Source organism: Pempheris klunzingeri, chromosome 9, assembly GCF_042242105.1.
Source record: "Pempheris klunzingeri isolate RE-2024b chromosome 9, fPemKlu1.hap1, whole genome shotgun sequence".
In the NCBI taxonomy this organism is placed as follows: domain Eukaryota; kingdom Metazoa; phylum Chordata; class Actinopteri; order Acropomatiformes; family Pempheridae; genus Pempheris; species Pempheris klunzingeri.
The window spans coordinates 2587421-2606688 of NC_092020.1; the positions used below are offsets into that span (position 1 = coordinate 2587421).

The following is a 19268-nucleotide window of genomic DNA, read 5'->3' on the forward strand; positions in this document are numbered from 1 at the left end:
ACTGCATGCTGGCTCTCATTGCAGCCGATTACTTATCTATTGATTGAAGCCAGCGTTGTGCAGATGGATGCCTTCGGAGTGTGACAAGTGCTTTAACAACCCCGGAACCTAATGCTCCTTAACGTCACTCTGGGTCCATGTTAAGTAATGTCCCATCTCTAAGTCACCAGGATTCACTCACGGTCAATCCCGGCAACGGAAAAGGAATCCATCTTGATTGGTTGTCTTCAGGCCAAAAGATCTATGGCCGCAATTACATGTAGCCACTCCTCGCTGCAGCAGCTGAGATGTAATAAATAGCATTAAAGACTGTGAAAATCCTTTAAATACACTTCCCCCCTTCTCTTCTGCTGCTTGACAGTTAGAAAGAGCAATGAATTCCCAGCGATCGTTGGAAGCAGCCTGTGAGAAGCAGAACGCTGTTTCTACTGCTTATCACTTTCACTTAAGCTGCTCGGGAGATTCAGTCACACATGCACTCAGATGTGTACACACACCCACACACCCCCCATAACACGGTGCCAGCCTTTTTATTGTTCATACCAGGCAAGGGATAAACCACAGTGCAGTGCAGCACCCGACTCTTTGTCCTGTTGACGGCTTCTTTCACATGAAAATATACCTCAAGACAGCTGAGTGCTTTACTTACTGCTGTACTCCTGCATTTGGACATTTGAACCAAACGTTTTTTTTTTTTTTGCTTCCTGCTGTCAGGATCTGGCACAGGTCCATCACAGCTCACTAACAAGTAGCCTCAGGCCAGCCAAGTCAATCAGTTGTATAATCTGAAAATGCGAAAGGCTGACACAGCCGGATGAATGTTTCAGATGAGTCATGACTCATCCGAATCGTCAGGCTTAATGTGTTTTTATATCAAGTTGTAAAGCAGCCTTACAATGCACTGGCAGGCCTAACATTTTGTTTGTTAGCTCGAGCCATTACTGATGGTTGCGCAGTTTACACCAGCAGAGCTTTGATCGAATTTATTTTTGTGTGTCAAGATATCGGCTGAATTTCAAACATGATCATCAAAGGCTGGACAACCCTGCTGCCTGAAATTTTCATGTGTTGCCTGAGCAAGCAAATCGCACGTCCTCTATATCCTCTAAGAGTTGACCTTTTTCCCTCACTATACTTTACATAGATAGATGAAAAACAGACCTGGTGACAAAGCAGAAGCAGACATCCCCGCAGTTCACGTGAGAAAGCGGCCTAACACCCGTTATCATCTTGGATGCTTTAGCCTCAAAAACCATTTCCATACCAAGGGCATCCACACCCAGAACAAGGAGCTTTTTCTGCCTTAATCTTTATCTCTCACTGTCAGCAGCACCGCAGCCAGACACCTTATTCTCATTCTGCAGCTTCTGTCATTGCTTAATGTGTTTTCCTCACTAATGTTTGTAATTTGACATCTGATAAAGAAATGTTTTGATTATTTGAAGTCCCTGACACAAAATGATTAGCTATTTTGAATACACACGTGTCTTCAGGCTACGTATACGTGGTTCTCGTCTACCAAAATGCCCTTGACGAATTGTCATTGTATTTGAATAAGCTCTATTTGTATTGAATAAATGTGAGCCGTTTTTCGCAATGAAGATGTCAAATCTGTTGCTTTGAATAATGGCAAAGAATGTACAATGTTGTACATCTTTACTGAACTGGCTTCGCGCTGATAGCCCTTTTTATTAAATCTTCTAATTCAAGCATTATTAATTTTCAAACAATTCTTACAGGGATTTGAAGAAGTAGGATATTTTTTTAATCAAACATCAAAGCAGCTCATTTTCATAGAGCAACCCTTTGGCGTAGAACCCACAATAGGATTTCTGTGTTGGTTCAGGATGTTATTGCTTTCTTGTCTCGTTTTTATTTTTGGCAAGATTACAATTCCTTTCGCACACAATTTTGCTCACTCGAGGGTGCTTTCCATTTGCACTTTACCAAAGCGCAGGAACAAACTCCCTCTGAGAGTGACTGGTCTTCACTTAACCACAAGCTCGAAAAATAGCTGGACACTGTGGCCTGTCTATAAAAGAATGCAGTGATAACTGAATATCCTGCTGAACTAGACCATTTGCCATCTCCACTCTCTCATTTACCATAGATTCGCCTTGATGATTTCCTGGTGAAAATCAATGATTCACTTACTTTCAGAATAGCGGCTCCTCTGAGGGTGTTGGCGAGGTTCTCCCAGTGGCAATGATTTCAATCAAGAGGCGTGTGAATTCTCGTGCCTTTCACAATACAATGGAACACTCTGTAACAAATTGGACAAATAAGTAATTTCTGTGGAGAAGATGGATTTAAATTGATTCATATTGCGACCTGTCGGCACACGTACATTCTCAGACACATGCTGCATGCACGCGGATGCACAAAGACCATACGCACGCACATATTTACTCACTGGCTCTGCAGGTGTAATCACTGGCAACATTTTCCTTTCTGCTTACAGTCGGTCTTAGTCCAGAATACAGAGAGGCTGAGGCCGTCCACACCAGAGTTTGGTTGTATAATACTAAAGGCTATTCCCACATACATAGAGGTTTTTAACAATGTTGACCTTTATCAACTTCAGGCTTGCATTTGCAACACTTGCAGCTTATAGCACGAGCAGGCGAGACATGAAAGGAGCAGGGAGAGCAACGGAAAGAAAACCTTCAGAGACTGTAGGAGAAGGTGGGCCGTGTAAAAGCTGCTTTGTTTGCTTGAAATGATCCATCCCAGTCGAAGTAATCTCATTACTCTTCACCAAATGTTCTAATTGCTTCATTGTAAGGAACTTAACAGTCATCGTCCAAAGACACCTTTGGTATTATTATGTTGTGGTTATGTTATGGTATTATTGTGTCGGTGAGATGTCAGGCCACTGTTTTGGTATATTAATCTGTTAATTATCCTTTGATTTTTATTTGTCCTGACTGAACACTGTCATGAGCCCACATGATTATTCAAAAGATATGCCAGAGTCTCCCCAGAACACCTTCTTACAGCATGTCAGCTTGACCCATATGTCAAAAACCATCGGTACTGTTTTTAGTCAGTAGTCTGACATGTTTGTCTAAAGGGCAAATTTGTACAATTAATTTGACAGCTAAAGGCTGCCATGTAATGGCGCTTTAATCCTGTAAAAACCACTGCGAAGTGCTGGCAATTTTAATCCCATTCAAATAAGAATGTGTTATCCTTCAGGACTAATCTTCAATCAACATGTCCTGCATATGTGTGTAGTAACTAAAGCCTGGATGTGTCTTGATTGGACTGTTGCTTGCTCCCTGCTGAGATGACAGAAATCTTACACTATGACTAGCAAAGACATGTGTTAGGACAAGGATTAGCCATGCAAGTGGCCCTGTACTGTTGAATAGACTTACTACAAGAACCAAAGGGAACTCTATATCATGCTGCGTTCTAGGCAAAATGGGAGCGTTTTTTTTTTTGGTTTTTTTACCAAATGGGTCATGCGGTCTTAACAGTGGATCTAAGCCTGTAGTCTTTGGCTGTGCAGAAATCTTGTTGCAAGCCTGGGTTTTCTTATTAATGGGGGACTTGCTGCTCCTAGCCAGGTGGAAGCGGAGCAGTAATAAATGTGGCCCAATATATCATCCGCAGCACATTACAGGAGAGCTGGGGGTGATTATTCATGCCGGCAGGGGCATGAACAGACCTTTCAGGGGTTCATGGGCTCAAACTTTGAAAAGGGCGTCTCCCTCATCTTTCTCACCAGGGTGGGTAGAGTCTCCCTGCGTCTCTAATGTTGTTGGCTGAATCTATATTTCAATGAATGCACAAAATCAGACTTGGATAATGGGAAATGTGCCGTTTTCTTTTTTTTTTTTTGTTTGTTGTGCTGGGTTTTTTTCCAGCTGATTACTTGATGAGTCTGGATTGGTTTTCACATGTATTTATCAAGATCTTTTGTTTGTTTTCACACACTTATAATCATCATTGAATTCTTTAACCTTAATCATCAGTCTCAAACACAGCAGCGTACAATTTGTAGTGTTTACGTTGCATTGTTAACTCTTAGGACATACCATCCTATTAAGTCTCACTGAAACTTAAGTCCTAGAATTAGCTTCTCAGACGGGTGTAATCAAGACTGCAATTACCGTACTTGCAGTGAATCAACTTTTTCCCCATCAGCCACATTCTTGGACTCAATTAAAGCCGGCACTTCTACAGTCATTTAGTCAGGGGCCAGGAAATGATGGTATTGTGAGCAGCGGGACGTGTGGTGAAGGTAGATGGAGCGTTATGTTTGGAGCAGCCTGTGTTTACTGTCTGTTTGTGGCTATCAGGGCACACACAGAGACAGATGAGGCACAACAGCTGGCCCTAACGCGTGTTGGGTAGGATCAGCCCGGCCCAGTCACAGCACATCAATAGACCCATACGTTAGCTGACACGGAGAGCACTAAACTGTGCTCGTCTAGCAGGTGTCATGGGCCTAGCCCCAGCACAGGTGATAGAAAAATAGGCAATCTGTGTTTCCACTGGAGGTGTAAGGGTGATGTTGGTAGGGGGGGTGTTGGTTTGCCACCGGACATCAGAACTCTGATCCTTCACGACGACAACCACCAAAAAAAAAAAAAAAGAAAAGAAAAACAAAAGGGCTGTTTTATGCAATGACAAGCATTCATAACCTCGACTAGGAGCACTTGCCTCAAATAGCTGCAGGGACCAGCCAGGTGGTTGCTGCGATGACGTTCATCCTCAGTGTCAGGCCCACTATGTCACTAATGACTCAGGTTACAGATATACTGCTGATTTGTACTGTATATTGCAATGTAGATATATTACCAGTGTCATTACTCAGGCCTATCTGTTACTAATATATTTAGTCTCATTTTATTAGTTAAGTTTGACGCATCTTCTTTTTGCAGATGACCTTGGATATTACTGAGTACGTACTGTGACAGGCTACAATTTGAGAAAAATGGAACAAAGAGTAATTTTGTTGTAGGCATTGAAGGGAACGTTGTGTGTACTTTCAAAGCTCCATCATACTGGAAAATTACTAGTCTCTCTGACTTGTAATTTGTTCAACAAAAAATGAAACCTGTTAAGTAGTAAATGTTAATTACACCCTCTGATGTGCTTATTTTTCAACTACATGTTGCTAATATCTTCAATATTACTAGTTAGATAATAAGAATTATAACAATGATGACAGCAACGGTGTGCATACTTGCACTGTTTTAATGGAGTAGTAGCTTTAACGCTCAAACCATTTAGACTGGAAACTAAATTTATGCAGCTCACAGGATAATAACCACATTGCATTTATTACAAATGTGGATTTAATTACAGAACTAATGTTCGAACAGATAATACAGTATTCTTTTTTTTTTTTTTTTTTATCTGTGAGGTGTCATCATTGAATATTGAGAAACAAATCCAGTCTCTGGTACTAAAATCTGAGAGCAGTGGATCCAATCAGCTTTTATGTGCTGAGACACAGTGACAAGTGCTTTAACAATTCAATCATTTGTCCAGAGGATCTTAGAAACTGTGAAAATAACCTGACAGTGCTTTCTGTGAAACATAATTCTGTCTGAAATGTCTTTATTTTGCACTTTGTTGTTTCCTTCTTTCCTTTGTATCAAAATAATTGTATTCACTGTGTGCAGTAAATGCAGGAATGTGCCTTGATCACATTAGTTAGCTTCAGCGGTAAAATTGTGACACGTTGCACAACACATATCACTCTGCATCTCTACAAATATCCTACAGTTTTCTCCGTGATAAAGCTCATACCAGGGTTATCTGGCTGCACTCACTGCAGAATTTCAGAATCTACAGTGAGCCGAGTCTGCCGTTTTTTAGAGAAATGTGTTGTTGTTTTTTCAAGAACTTGAACACACCATCAAGGCAGTCTCCAGTCTCAACAGCATCAACCACAAAATGATGAGAAAAAAATGCCAAAAACAATTGCTGTTCACTGGATTGGGCCACTTTTTGAGGGAGATGGAGGATGATTGATGAGCAGCAGTCCAAACACAAATCACACAAGAGTTTGAGTGGAGTTGAGTGCGAGTAGACTCAAACATTTCCATGTAGTGTATACAATAAAATTGCTTCAGTTATATGCCATTAGTTAATTTGGACTCACTCAAGTTGGCAGCTCTAATCTACTGCTCCTGTTTGTTATTAAGTTGTTGCCTTTTCCCCCCTTTTTGATGCTCGTTTGATCCCCTGCTTTGGCTTGTTTTAGCTTATTGTCTGACATGCCTGTTCTTTAAAATGTGTTGCTTTGTTGCAAGTCAAATTTCCACATGGGACAGTGGTGAATTGAGCTGAAAAAATATCTATTTGTTGTTGCTAATTTTGAATTTGATGAGATTTTTTTTTGTACTAATACTATAGGCTAGCACTTTCCCTCTATTTCCATTCTTTGATCTAAGAGCAGCTAAATAAACAGTATCCCACTTCCTTAACTGGATTTAGGGAGATGAAAATAGCATTCATTTATTTATCTAACTCGGTGCAAAAGGACGAGAAAAAGCATTTTCTTTTTTGAGAATGTTCCTTGACCTGTTTAAAATGCACTCAGAAATGTTTTTGAGAGAGGGAACATTTTATCCTGTGTTGTTGTTGTTATCTGGATGAAGTGGATAAAAGGGGAATTAAAAACTTCCTCTTGCTGACTTGCCTGGAGGCTCAATGACAGATAATTTCAATTATCAAAATTAAGTGGGCAGCTCTACTAGAACACTATATATGTAGTTGCAGCATTTGCCACAGTGCAGTGTTACATATAAAAAATACTTTGCATGAATGTTGGAGTATAATTTTTCTGTTCTCATTTCCTCACTGCCTGAAATCCTGCCTTCATTCGTGCTTCATTGACAAAGACTGGCAGTGGTCTGCCCACATTTTCTCTATTGTGTGGGAAGGTGGTTACCTGGAGGCCAAACCCTGTCCTGCTCTATAGGAGGAAGTGGCCCATTATTTAGACAGAGAATATCTCAAGGTGAAATAAGGCATGGTGCATTTAGTATGACTGACATTTCCCTTTTTCAAATTCTGAGTTGTCATTAAAGCCAAATTCACCGGGTGGTTTCTTCATACACAGCCTGTCAGGCTCGTCACCTGCCCTGCATTTCGAAGCAGTTCCCACCCCCCCCCTCCAAAAATAAATTTAATACCACTCCATTATCCAAATGGTATTCAAATACTCTCAAAGTGAGCCTATAGTTTGAGACTAACATTTTACTGGTAGTTTTACAGTCAAACCAGAAAGGCCCTAATTACAGTTAGTCACGTGGACTCTTTTCTGTATCAGATGCAGGAAAGAATGAGGCGACATGCTGACTTAATTTATAAAACGTGCTCTTTTTGATTGAGATAATAATCTTTCTTGCCATTAAAGCACTTCTCACTATTCTTCACACCTTTTTACACGAAGTGGTCGACAGCCCTGATAAGATGTCTTCTTTAGACTCATAGCTTGAAATCTGTTGGTGTATTTTCCTGGAACAAAGTGCCTCTTTTCAGATATTTATTGCCAGTCACCTAATGCTTTGCTATTGTTCATGCACATTATTGGGCTGGATGTGGAGGCCATTTCTGTCTCTGTAATGTAGAGCGTAGCCATCAAGGCTCTTTATGGATTTGGAAAGGCAGGGAGGAGGAAAAACCCAGACCAGCTATTGTTACTATTGTGGAGGGAAGTCAAGAGAAAGGACTGCTGTGCTCAGTGTATACACTATAACACCAAAGCAAACATGTTGTCCTTATCCTGTAGTTTCTGTAGCGCTCACAATACACTGACATCAGACTGAAAGGCATGAGTCTCAATGGGAGGATCTCAAGGACAGCGCAAAGAATTTGTGTATCGTGCATAAGGCTGTAACCCCTCTGTAAATGTGAGTGCTGTGGGGGGAAAAAAAAAAAAAGCTGACCATTGTGTTGATAAATTTGATTTTCCTGTGTAAGATGTGTCCGCTGCAGCTTGTCCTCTGTGTTACGACTAGACACAAGACTACTGAGAGTGGCCTGAAAACAATGCATTTACAGCCTACGTGACAGCTGCTAATCGTCCAGAAAAACACACATTTATGGTAATTTTTCAGGTAGATTTTGCTGAGTGTAGTAGAAAGGCACAGCCTCTATGACTGTGGGAGGCATCATAGTCACATCCTTACACTGGTGCATTTGTAGTTTGTCCATTTCTGCTACATTTTGGAAATGTTTTCACATCCTGCTGTTCTTGTGCAGTAGGTGACTTTCCATTTCAATATGTTGGAAAAACATCAGCATGATGACTTTTTAAATGTCATTTAAGTTTACTACAGAACTCGAAATACTTTTTAACATCGTCACTATTCACAGAACATTTTAAACAACACAGAAATTTTAAAAGAGAGATGGAGACTAAAATTCCCAGCACCTCCTGTACAATGAGAGCAGCTCCCTTGTTATCAGACGGTGCATTTCTTCAGCCCTTATTTGCAGAGAGGTGTTATTAGCAGCGTAGCGGCACTGTCCCACCTCATCATATCATCTGTCAGAAGATCATCAGTTGCCGTAACAGCCCAGGAAGGAGGATTCCTGTGTGCTGCTTATCTGCCTCAGACACACACAGCCTCTTGTCCTTCTGAGAGGAGGGAAGTAAGTAAGGATATTACTCTAGAACTAGTGTGGTTTTGATCTACTGGCACTTAGCTGAGTATCTGAGTTTCCCCATTGTTTGTGACTCGACACTCTCGTTCCATTTTCTTTCCGAGACAATTATTGCATTTCTTTCTATTTCACAACAAGAGCAATCATAGGTTACTTTGCATTACATTCAACCTATATAAAAACAAACACACACATTAGATGTGATGCATTTGTAGGTAGGTACCACTTTGACCTGCTTTATCTTACATTGTGTCAAATTAATTTTTTTTTTTTACAAATCTTTTTTTGCATTTTTCTTTTTAATTAAGTATTGTGGTAATGCTAACCAAATTATAAAATACCACCAGTCTTATCCTTTAAATTATACTCCGTTTTTGAACCTCTCTTAAAACGAAATTGCTTAGGTAAAAATATTTGATTTATTTTCTCAAGGCAGAATGTTCGGAGTCATCCGTCGCAGGTGTGGAGAATTACATTGTGTAGTAGGCATCAGCAGTCAGAGCCTGAAGTAGCTTAAAGCCTATACCATTACATCTGATCTGCAGGGTTAAGGCAGAACAAGCACTGTGCTCAAGTGTGGCACCATTTCCTCCTCTCTTATACCGACTTCAATGTTGTTAAAGCAGAAGAAATTAGGCTGCCTGGGAGAGGAACAAGTCACAACATTGGCTCCATTTTAGGAAGAGGTTGTTTTATTTGGATCTCTTGGTGAGCAGCTGGTCCTCTTCCTATCCTATTACAGTTTTCTTAAACCGTTTTATGTGCAGTTTATTTGATTTTCACCTCATTGACATCTGCAGTGACTGCACATTGGCCTGCGTCATTATTATTATTCACTTATCGGTGCACACAGTTGTATGTTCTAAGGGTACAATTTAATTTTCATCACACACGCTGGTGAGGAGTCATGTACATATTACAGGAGTGATTACCAATGCACAGATAAAGGCCAAGTAACATGAGTCATTCTCAAGTGAGGAGGCTATAAGCTGTTGAACCAGCTGCCATCACTGGGATTTTGACAGGACATTATCCGGATCAGTGTTGTTTTTTAAACCTTAGCTGGTGTGACTGTTACATGTGGCTGCTGTCACACACTCGGGGCTTAATTTTTTTATTCGCCAAAGTTTTACTCTCTTATATTGGCCAGGAAAACTCAAATACATGTTTTTCTAGGTAGATTAACCTGAAATGGAGGAGGAGGAGGTGTGTTTTAAGTAATGAAAGACGTGCTTCTTCCACAACCGGTTTGTATTCATGCATTGTTAAATCACAGCAGTCACTGTTTCTCTGCTTTTGGTTGTGATGCAAGGTGGACTGGAAAAAACATAGAGAATAATCAGAAAGCTGTTCAGGTTGAAATGAGTTTCCCCCTCTGCTTGCTGCTCCTGCCTTCGACTGATATCCTAAACACACGTGGGGTTCAGATGCGCTTTGGTTTGCTTTGGAGGGAGAGTCATATCAGATAACCAGCTCTGTCTTTTATTTCTAGACAGGTTCACACTTATCTACATAATTCCCAGTTATATTTCTCTTTCAGGTCTGGAGCCTCTGGATTTGAGTCTTTGTCACTGGTAAACATGTGACATTGCGGTAAACGTGTTTGTCTTTTGATAGCGCTGCAATGTGTCTGCATTTCTTACGAGTGTAGCATCCATTATTCTCATCATATTCATGGATTATAGAGGCTGGGGTTGGCATTTGTTGTTAGTCTCTGGAATGTGGAAGATATAGAATATGAAAGATGTTACCAATGACTTCACGTGCGGAGTAGTGTCCTCGTGGCATGTTAAGTTTACTAAAGCAATTTTTACTTCTTAGCCATGCTAGCAGCACGGTTCTATGGATGGCAATGTCCACCAGTTCGGTCCGGACCGACGCAGCTACTGTTGGATGGAGACATTCTTGGTGCCCAGAGGAATGAATCCTAATGACTCCAGTGCCATCATTCACTCAAAGAACAGGTTCATACCTTCAAAGCTAATGATATTCCATTGACCTCAACTGTATTTTGCATTTCGTGCTAATTAATTAAGGTGCAAATATTAGCATGATGACTAAGATGGCTAATATGGTGAACTGTAGATTCAGATTTACATCAGGTGTTAACATGTGATTTCTGTCTGAATATGTTATCTAAGTAATGACATCCAATTTGCCGGCTTTTTCATGTAAGCATGGTGTTAATAGGCGTTTTTTTCACTTCACCTCTTTTTATAAATCAAGTAGCTTTGAGCGTGCTTGCTTTATCTTGCAGAAAGACAGAGTTGGGTGACCTTTTAGCTTTGTGGGCAGATTCTTCTTCTTCTTCTTCTTTTTTTTTTAAAGAATGTGGTCACGCTGAATGCATATACGCCCTCCTGAGATCACAGTATGAGCCAGACCATCGCATTCCCCTCTCACTGGGTTCTTGCATTTACAACTTTATATTAACGGATCCAGGAACAGACCACTTAATATCAGATGTAAATGGGGTCTTGTTAGGAAAAGTAATTTAATGTGACTACATTGTTAAATGTTCAACTAGTCAGAGTTCCCAGCTGCACTTTCCTCTTATCTTTAAACTATACTGTTCGGGAGCCCAGTGGCATCGCGTCACCGCCACATTAAATGGTGGAGGCTTGTTAAATTGGAAAGTTGGTGCTGGCATTTTGTTACAATAATTAAAGTTGAACAGGTGATGCTTTATCTCAGCCTTGTTATGGATCATATCTTCACGTTGTGTTCTAATTCTCTGATGCCGAGGAGCCTCCCTGCCCCGTCACACTAATTAGACAGAGGGAGTCATCCCCTATTTCTTTCTACCCAGATCTTTACTGGGAGGAGGTTAAAGGATGAGACGACGAGGAGGAGGAGGAGGAGGAAGGGAGAGGAACTGGCAGGTTGATGTGGTTGACAAGTGTCGCAGGAGGGGCCTCACGTTTACAACAGTTTGTGTCAAAAGCTGGTGAAACAGACTGAAGTTGCGTAGATATCAGCAGTGAAATATTCTTCTTCTTTTGCTGGTTTGCCTTTTTGCCAAATTGACCCTGTTTTCATGGACCGTCCCTGAACTGGTAGTGTGTTTTGTGTGTAGACGTTTGGCATGCTGCGCGGTGCACGCTCGGCTGAAAGAGAATATGTTTTATCTAATTGTAAAGTGCTCAAAGTAACAGTGTTTGTAATATGAGAAAGGGGATAGTGTATTGCAGCTCTGGATTGCAATTTGTAGTGTTTTGTTCAGTTTTTCCAGCATCATAAACAATATAGATTACCAGCGATACTGACATTCCATTATTTTAAGGTTTATGGCTGTTGATCATTATGGTGGTCTGCCTCAGTTTCTGCAGTTCGAATTGTTCCACATTTGTAAAATGCAGTCTGTGAAACCTTTCATTTTAGCTGCAGGCATATTCAGTAATTAAAGGATTAACTTGGTAATCTAAATTGTCTCTTGTCTTTTCCTTCCTCCTTCCCCCCATTATTTCCTAACATCCGTTTCAAAGATTTAAGAATGCCTCCTTTCCCACTGCGTTTCTGTTTCTTCCCATGCCTGCGCTGAGTTCTGTAATGAACTTGCTTCTGGATAACCTCGTTTCCGGCTAAGCGTAAGGGGACGACAAATCCATGAGCATGTGCGTGCCTGGGATGGCAAAGACTGCAACTGTGTCTGCCCCTCCTGACAGCTCAGGATGTCTTCAGCTCCTTTGAGGATTGCGTGTAGTTATTAAGTCAAATGTGTTTAAATCTCTGTGGCTCTTTTGAAAAACATGCACTGAACCGCCAAACAGGTGAAGCTTTGAAGAATCGGAGGCATTTAAATCCCAAGTTTTACTACAGCGGAGCATGTTGACTGTGCCTCTAAAATGAGCTAAATCTATCAAGTGTTTGTTGCATCTGCACAGGTCTTCACTGTGCTTCGTGAGTATCTCAAAATCTTGAGATGAATCTAATTTTCTTTGTTTTGTTTTGTTTTTGTTTGTTTGTCTTTCAGCTGAATTCATAAGTGACCTTGTACACCGCAGGCACCAAACATTAAATGGCTAAACTAAGCTGTAAGAGGCAGAGATATTATACAAGTTTCTGAATGATTTTTTTTTTCTTCACCAGCTAATATGCTGTTCTGAAGACCAGAAATTATTTTTAGACACAAACGCTCAAAGAGGAGCACATTTCTAACTAATAATGCAACTTGATCTTTGCCATGTTCTGGGTTTGAATTATGTATTTTCAGTTTAAACTAAGCTCTTCATCTCTTGAGAAGATGCTATTTAATATGAAGCCATGATCAAAAGTTTATTTTTTTCTCATAAAGCCAGCTAAACACTCTCACACTTAATTTGAAATGCCATAAATTTTGTAATGAAAGGGGACAGCGTATATGTAACTTGAGTAAAATACCCAAGTTAGTGTAGCCACTGAATTATGCAGCGTAGGATGCAGAGTTTATTGGAGAGTCACAGCCAGTGATTAAACCACCGCTAAGAAAAACTGATTTGAGTTTGAGAGGCTGATTCAGCCATGAAACTGGACTGTCAGTGGAAACATCTGGAAGTCAATGGGGACAAAGCATCAGCTGCGGCACTTGAGTGATGAATATGAATATTTCGTCCAATCTGGAGACTGTTAGTCTACACAGAGTTAATGATGCTTCTAAAAATAGCCACGTGCTTTCTGAATCACAGGTCTGATTGTATAACTATCTAAATCGTAAAGATGGATTTGTCTCGTTAGCGCTCTCGCTGTTATGTACACAAACTCACGCTCCCAGCTGTTGATCTTGTTAAACACCACGTCCTGCCATCCATGCACTCACATTTGCACAAACATGCGCAGCCAAATATATTTGCACACATGCAGCCTCTGTCACTTACTCGCAGTTCTCAAAGTGTCAGTTCTTTTACGCTGACAATAACTTAAAATGGTCTCATAGGTTTCACGGGGATTGTTTCTTTCAAGGCGGCGTCGCCTTGAAAGGCGAGAGATGCAAGGGTGTATGGAGTGTCAGCGCTGGTGGCAAAGGTAGACGACACAAAGTCGCCTCCCTGCCTGGACCCCCCTGCTGAGGTTGTTGTTTCAAAAGATGGCTGGAAAAATTAATAAATAAAAATCAACAACCTGGAATAAGCAGATGTGTAAGCTCCTGTTCAAAGGTGCATGGCTCATTAATAGTGTTGCTGTGCATCATATTTACACAACTAACAGCTTCAACCTTTTTTTTTCTCTTGTTGACAAACTGTTTAATGACACAACTAGAAAAAACAGCATTTAATCATTCAAACTGCTGCCTGTTTGAGTGGAGATGATTTATGTCGGCTTTTGATGGCAATTCTCAAAGTTTAGGATGTGACCTGGGCTTCAGGAGCGCATCTATCATGGAAATATTCTTGTCAGGGAACAGTGTAGGCAGCACGATATTAGTATCCTGAATTAATATGTGCACACAGATGTGCAGCCCTGCATCAATGTTCATGCTTAGCAGCCAATTTGCTATTCATTTAAATGGGAGAAGATTGTAATAACGTCACATGTGGCATGTGTGAGACTGATTTTCTTATTCACCCCATCCTCCCAGTCTCCTCCTCTCCTTCTGTCCTTCATTCTTGGATTCTTTTTTTTTTTTTTTTTTCCTTTTTAAGCCTCTCTGCATCCTTCACCACTGATGCAAACGTGATGTGATTAAGTTTGGGTTGCCATGGGTGCCATCTCTCCTACATGTTTATTTAATACATCTGAGCAGTTTCGATACAAGTGTATTTTCACTGGCAGTGACTGACCAGCCGTAATGACCATAGATATCGTATGGTATCTGATTTTTTTATGTGTGTGTGTGTGTTTGAGGATTTCTGTGTAAACCTGCATTTTTTGTTTGTATGCATAATTCTGCGCCTCTCATTGATCGAAGGAAAGACAAAGCTGTTTGTGAGCAGCTATTTCCCTTTTTGCATGCTTGCGATCTATATTTTGCGTACGTGCGCATGTTTTTTTTAGCATCTTGTGTTTGGGTGTGTTTCATCTCCATGAATGTGTATACAGTATGTGTGTACAGTTTACACGTGTGTGTGTGTGTGTGTGTGTGTGTGCATGTGTGTGTTTGACAGAGAAGGAGTGTGTGTGGCTGAAGGAATGCTTGCTGAAGCATGGTTGTCTCATTGAAGAATGTATTCTGAATCCCAGACATGTGGAGGAGTAAATATTTGTCATCTGGGGACAAACATACATCAGTCAGCCGTGCTCCAGATTATATATGATGGTGGATGGAGCTTTGCTTTTCCTTACACATCCCGTTTCTGCTTCTTTCCCTGTGTTTGATCACTCCCAATGTTAATGTTGTCAGAGGCCCATTGGAAGTATGCTCCTTTTCAACCCTGATGTACATACATTATATTTAGAGTGATTTCCAAATAAAGATACTCAATGGTATAAAAGTGTCCAGGAAAAACACTTTAGCGAACCCAAACACTCTGAAGAAAAACATCAACATACAAATTGATTGTGACAAATTTGATCGTGGCTTTGTTGTTAATGGCAGCTAAACATGAAATGGTTTAATATTCTGGATAGTAATTTTAATTGAATTAATTTCAGAGGACATTGTAAGGCGCTGATGGTGTCATAAAACACTTGTTATAGCTGCTGTTCATCACTTTGATGTAAATTATGCCCAGTGATTGCTCAATGATGCTTTCCTTTGGGGACATGACGTTGTAAAAAGAAAAAAAAAATGTAATTGGCTCCAAAGGGCACGCAGTGTGTTGGTGCCATGGGGGAGAAACACAAAAGAGGGTTATTTTCTCTCCAGCTATGATTTTTCTCCCTGCTGACATCCTCAGTGCATTCAGCAATTCGCTTCTGCAAGTAGATAATATGGAGTGAAATTAAAAAAATAAGTGCTTATTTTACAAATGGCGATAACACAAGTCGACAGTACGTGGCATGCTGACACGAGCAGAGGAGAAGTGAGGCTGAGTATGGGGAACTTCATTTCAAAATAAGACTTGAGATCTGTGTGTATATTTAAAAGACACTTACCCCTGGAAAGTGATACAGTGAGTGCCAATAAAGTAAAAATCCATTATGAAATATTGTGGATTGTAACAAAAGACGTTTTCCAAAGTTGCAACACCTTTGAAAATCTAATCCTGCGTGCATTTTAAAAAAGCAGTGGTGTGTGTGTGCATATATTGTTTCAGCAGTTACAGGAATATAACTTTTTTCTGGTTTGTCATTATACAGAGTGTTTGACTGCATTGTAAGCACCCTCTCATCATCTCCTCCTCCTCCTCCTCCTCCTCCTCCTCTTGTGAACATGCACGGTCCCTGACTTGGGAGTTGACATGGTCAGCTGGACAGATGAGACATGGGGTCTGTGCGCAGCAGGAAATATGCCCTGGACATCATGGCTCAGCACCCTGACACCTGGTGCACCCTTGTAGTGTTTGAGTGTGTGTGTGTGTGAGCGTATTTTAGGTCAGTTGAGTAGTCTCTCGAGAGAATAGCAGCTGCAGATAAATATCGGGTCACAACCTGATGGTTTTCTTTTAAAAAGTACAAGAGAAAAAAAACGTTCCGTATCCTTTTCATGGCATCCACAGAGTTGTGCGATGGTTACTGGGCCCTAGCAACACATGCAGCATGTTGTGTCAATTGAATCATCATCATTGGCCGCACGATTAACAAGGGAGACGTTTAGCGTGCTGTGTTTGTTTGTGTCTGTGCGACTATAAATGATCCAGCAATGGACTCAGATGCATTTGACAATTAATGGCGGCATTAGCCAATCATATTCAGTGGAATCTAATGCAGCGCCCATAGTGCTGCTGTATGTCTATTTGATTTGTGCATTGACCTGCAAGGAGTCTGTTAAGTGGTTGATACTCCCTGTGTGAGTGAGTGTGTGTGTCTGTGCACGTGTGTGTGCACGTTGACTTTGAAGTACATTGTGTCGTGACAATAATCTAAGCCAATTTACTACGCATCAGCCCTCCATTATGGGTTTGATATAAAGCAGTGCGTGACTAGAATGCCCTCCCATAAAATGACAATTTACTTCTCTAAAGAAATTACGTGTTTAACCTCATTAACCTAAAGCGCATGTACTAAAATGGAGGACTAACCCCCACCCCTTGTGATGCACACAGGCGCGTGCAATACACAAACACCAATTGGACACATCATCAAAAGTTGAGGGTTCATGCTGAATGTGACCTCAGCAAACGAGAAGCCAGCAGCCAGTTAACAACATCAGGAGCTCATCAAGCCATTCTAACAACTTGTCAGCGTCTCAGGTGGCTTTGGTTTCACTCTCTGTTTCAACATCATCTGTCCTCTATGAGCTGATTAACCTGGCAGGTGTGAGGTGAGTCTCACCCACTGTTTCAGTGAGCTGTCGTCTTCCGTCTGTGGGGAGTACAGAGGGTCAGCCCGGCCGGCTAATGGCCGTGGTCACAAAGCTGGAAGCCGGCCCATTAGAAGAAGCCGCCATCATTAGGACCAACACACTTTCAAACAACCTGACCTACTGGTCCCATGCTGTTTATTAGCAAAGTTTTGGCTCTCTGTTAGAGCAATTATGCTCACTATTCATGATGAACTGTGGCCTTTTCCTCAACACCACGAGACAAACACACACTCGCATACATAGTAAATAATGTCAGGCAGTTGTGTTGTCCTGAATAGGGAGCTGCCATATTAATGACATTTTCTTCTCTGCAAATGTATTGCAATAATAAAATGTGCTTGGAAAATGGGAAAAAGGCAAAGTGTCAGCAAGTGATCTATGTCGTTCATTGGACACAGAACATTTAGTTTTCATTAAGAGTTAAACATGTACACGAAACATTAATGGGGTTCAGTGGCAGCAGCAGTGGCATGCTTCACTGTATCTCATCCTGATAAATTAGCAACTCAGCACGCAGGGGTAACAGAATAAAAGGAGAAGAAAGAGACATTAATGTAATGTGTAGTGGGGGAGGAACTGACAGATAATGTCTTTATCCAAAGATTGGTGTTTATGACGCAACGTAATATTATCCCTGACCCGGGCATCAGCAAGCTGCAAGGATGAGTGAAGGCTGGGTAAGAGAGGAGAGAAAGAGAGGAGAGAAAGGTCAGCATGAGTGTTGCCGTTTCATTATGAGAGATGTAGACTCCCATCCTCTCCTGCTGCACGGGGAGTGATGGAGAAGGTTGTTAATGCCTGGTCTGTCAGCCATATTGGATTCAGGGCAGTAAATTAATATTACTCTCCTTTTAAAGGGGTTTTATTTTGGGATTTACTGGTCTCCCCTGAGTGTTGGTGGTGTAAAGAGGTTATTTCCCTCTTTCTACTCTGTTCCGTGTCCTCTCGCTATCTCCTGCACAAGGCTAATATGTTTAGAGAGAGAGAAACCGTGTTCACAGAGGAAGGATGTGTGCACTGTAGGCTGCATTGTGTCATCTAGCATGTGTGTTGAACATTTTTCAGCAAGTATAAAAGTTTGCTGCAAATCGCAGCATTGTCCCCCCTGAAGGACAGCTCTTTTATCTCTGCGCAGGCGAGATGTATCTTCCCTTTTCTTTCTCTACATCCCCTACATGTCATGCCATTCTGTATGAATGAAACGGCTTCTATATAGGAAGTGATTTTAAGTTAACTGGCTGTCAAACTGTCAGTCATCTCTTAACTTCCCTGCATCTCACCCCGTCCCGCTTAATGTGGGTAGAGTTAGAGCCCTGGTTGGAGAGCCGTATAACACAGTGTGAAGTGGCCTAGTCGCTGAGACGGGATTTATGGCCGCCGGTCCATCAGCCGTGATGTTAAAGGGCTGTGATTAAGAGCCGGAGTAAAGACATGGACTCCACTATCCCTTCGACCCAGCCAAGAGCACACAAGGCCGAGCACTGTCACTGCCAACTCTTCTCCATACTGCTCTGGGTCTCTCTTCCACTCTCTCTGTCCATCTGTCTCTGTCTCTGATTTCTTCTGTCTCTTTCATATGTGTACATATGTGCCGCAGTTCACCAAGGCTGCATAAGATATTTTGTGTCTTCTGCATTTTCACTCACTAGTCAGGAAGTCGCTACAGCGTGTCAGGAAAGGTTCAGCTCTGGCCATCATGACAACTTGAAATCTTGAAAGCCTTTTCATTTCTATTTGGCATGCCTCTAAAACCGCTGCCTCTTTTATTCTCTAAAGGCTCCGAGCACGCCACAGCAACACTTCCTGCCTCCTTCTCGGACCTGTTACCTCACTTCCTGGTGGAGCCAGAGGACGAGTACATCGTGAAGAACAAGCCGGTGACGCTGACCTGCCGCTCCACCCCAGCCACGCAGATCTACTTCAAGTGCAACGGCGAGTGGGTTCACCAGGACGACCACTTGATTGAGCGGACTGTTGACCCAGCCACAGGTAGATACAAAACAAATTGTGCGTGTCCCATCTACATAATTAATTTCCTTTTTAATTTAGGCTCAAAGTGAACACCTTCTGGGCACGGCTGAGATGAGCAGTGTTTTCACGTTGGTTGCTGCGGATGTGTGACACATGCAACTCCATAGATACATTATGTAAAGTGTTTGCGTGCTGAAACTAAGGTTTGCAATTTGCCAGTGATTATTGTGCTCCATCATTCTCTTGGCTCATCCTCCAGCCTATTTAGCCTGCCAGTCTCATA

The 19268-nt window shown here is 41.5% G+C and overlaps 1 protein-coding gene across 1 annotated transcript in view; it reads left to right on the forward strand.

Moving 5' to 3' along the window:
* unc5a (unc-5 netrin receptor A) overlaps positions 1-19268 on the forward strand; it is a 119080-nt gene that overhangs the window by 42482 nt on the left and 57330 nt on the right. The window contains exon 2 of the mRNA XM_070836346.1: positions 18791-19003. Coding sequence (XP_070692447.1) covers positions 18791-19003 — 213 coding nt within the window. The remainder of the gene's footprint in view (positions 1-18790; positions 19004-19268) is intronic.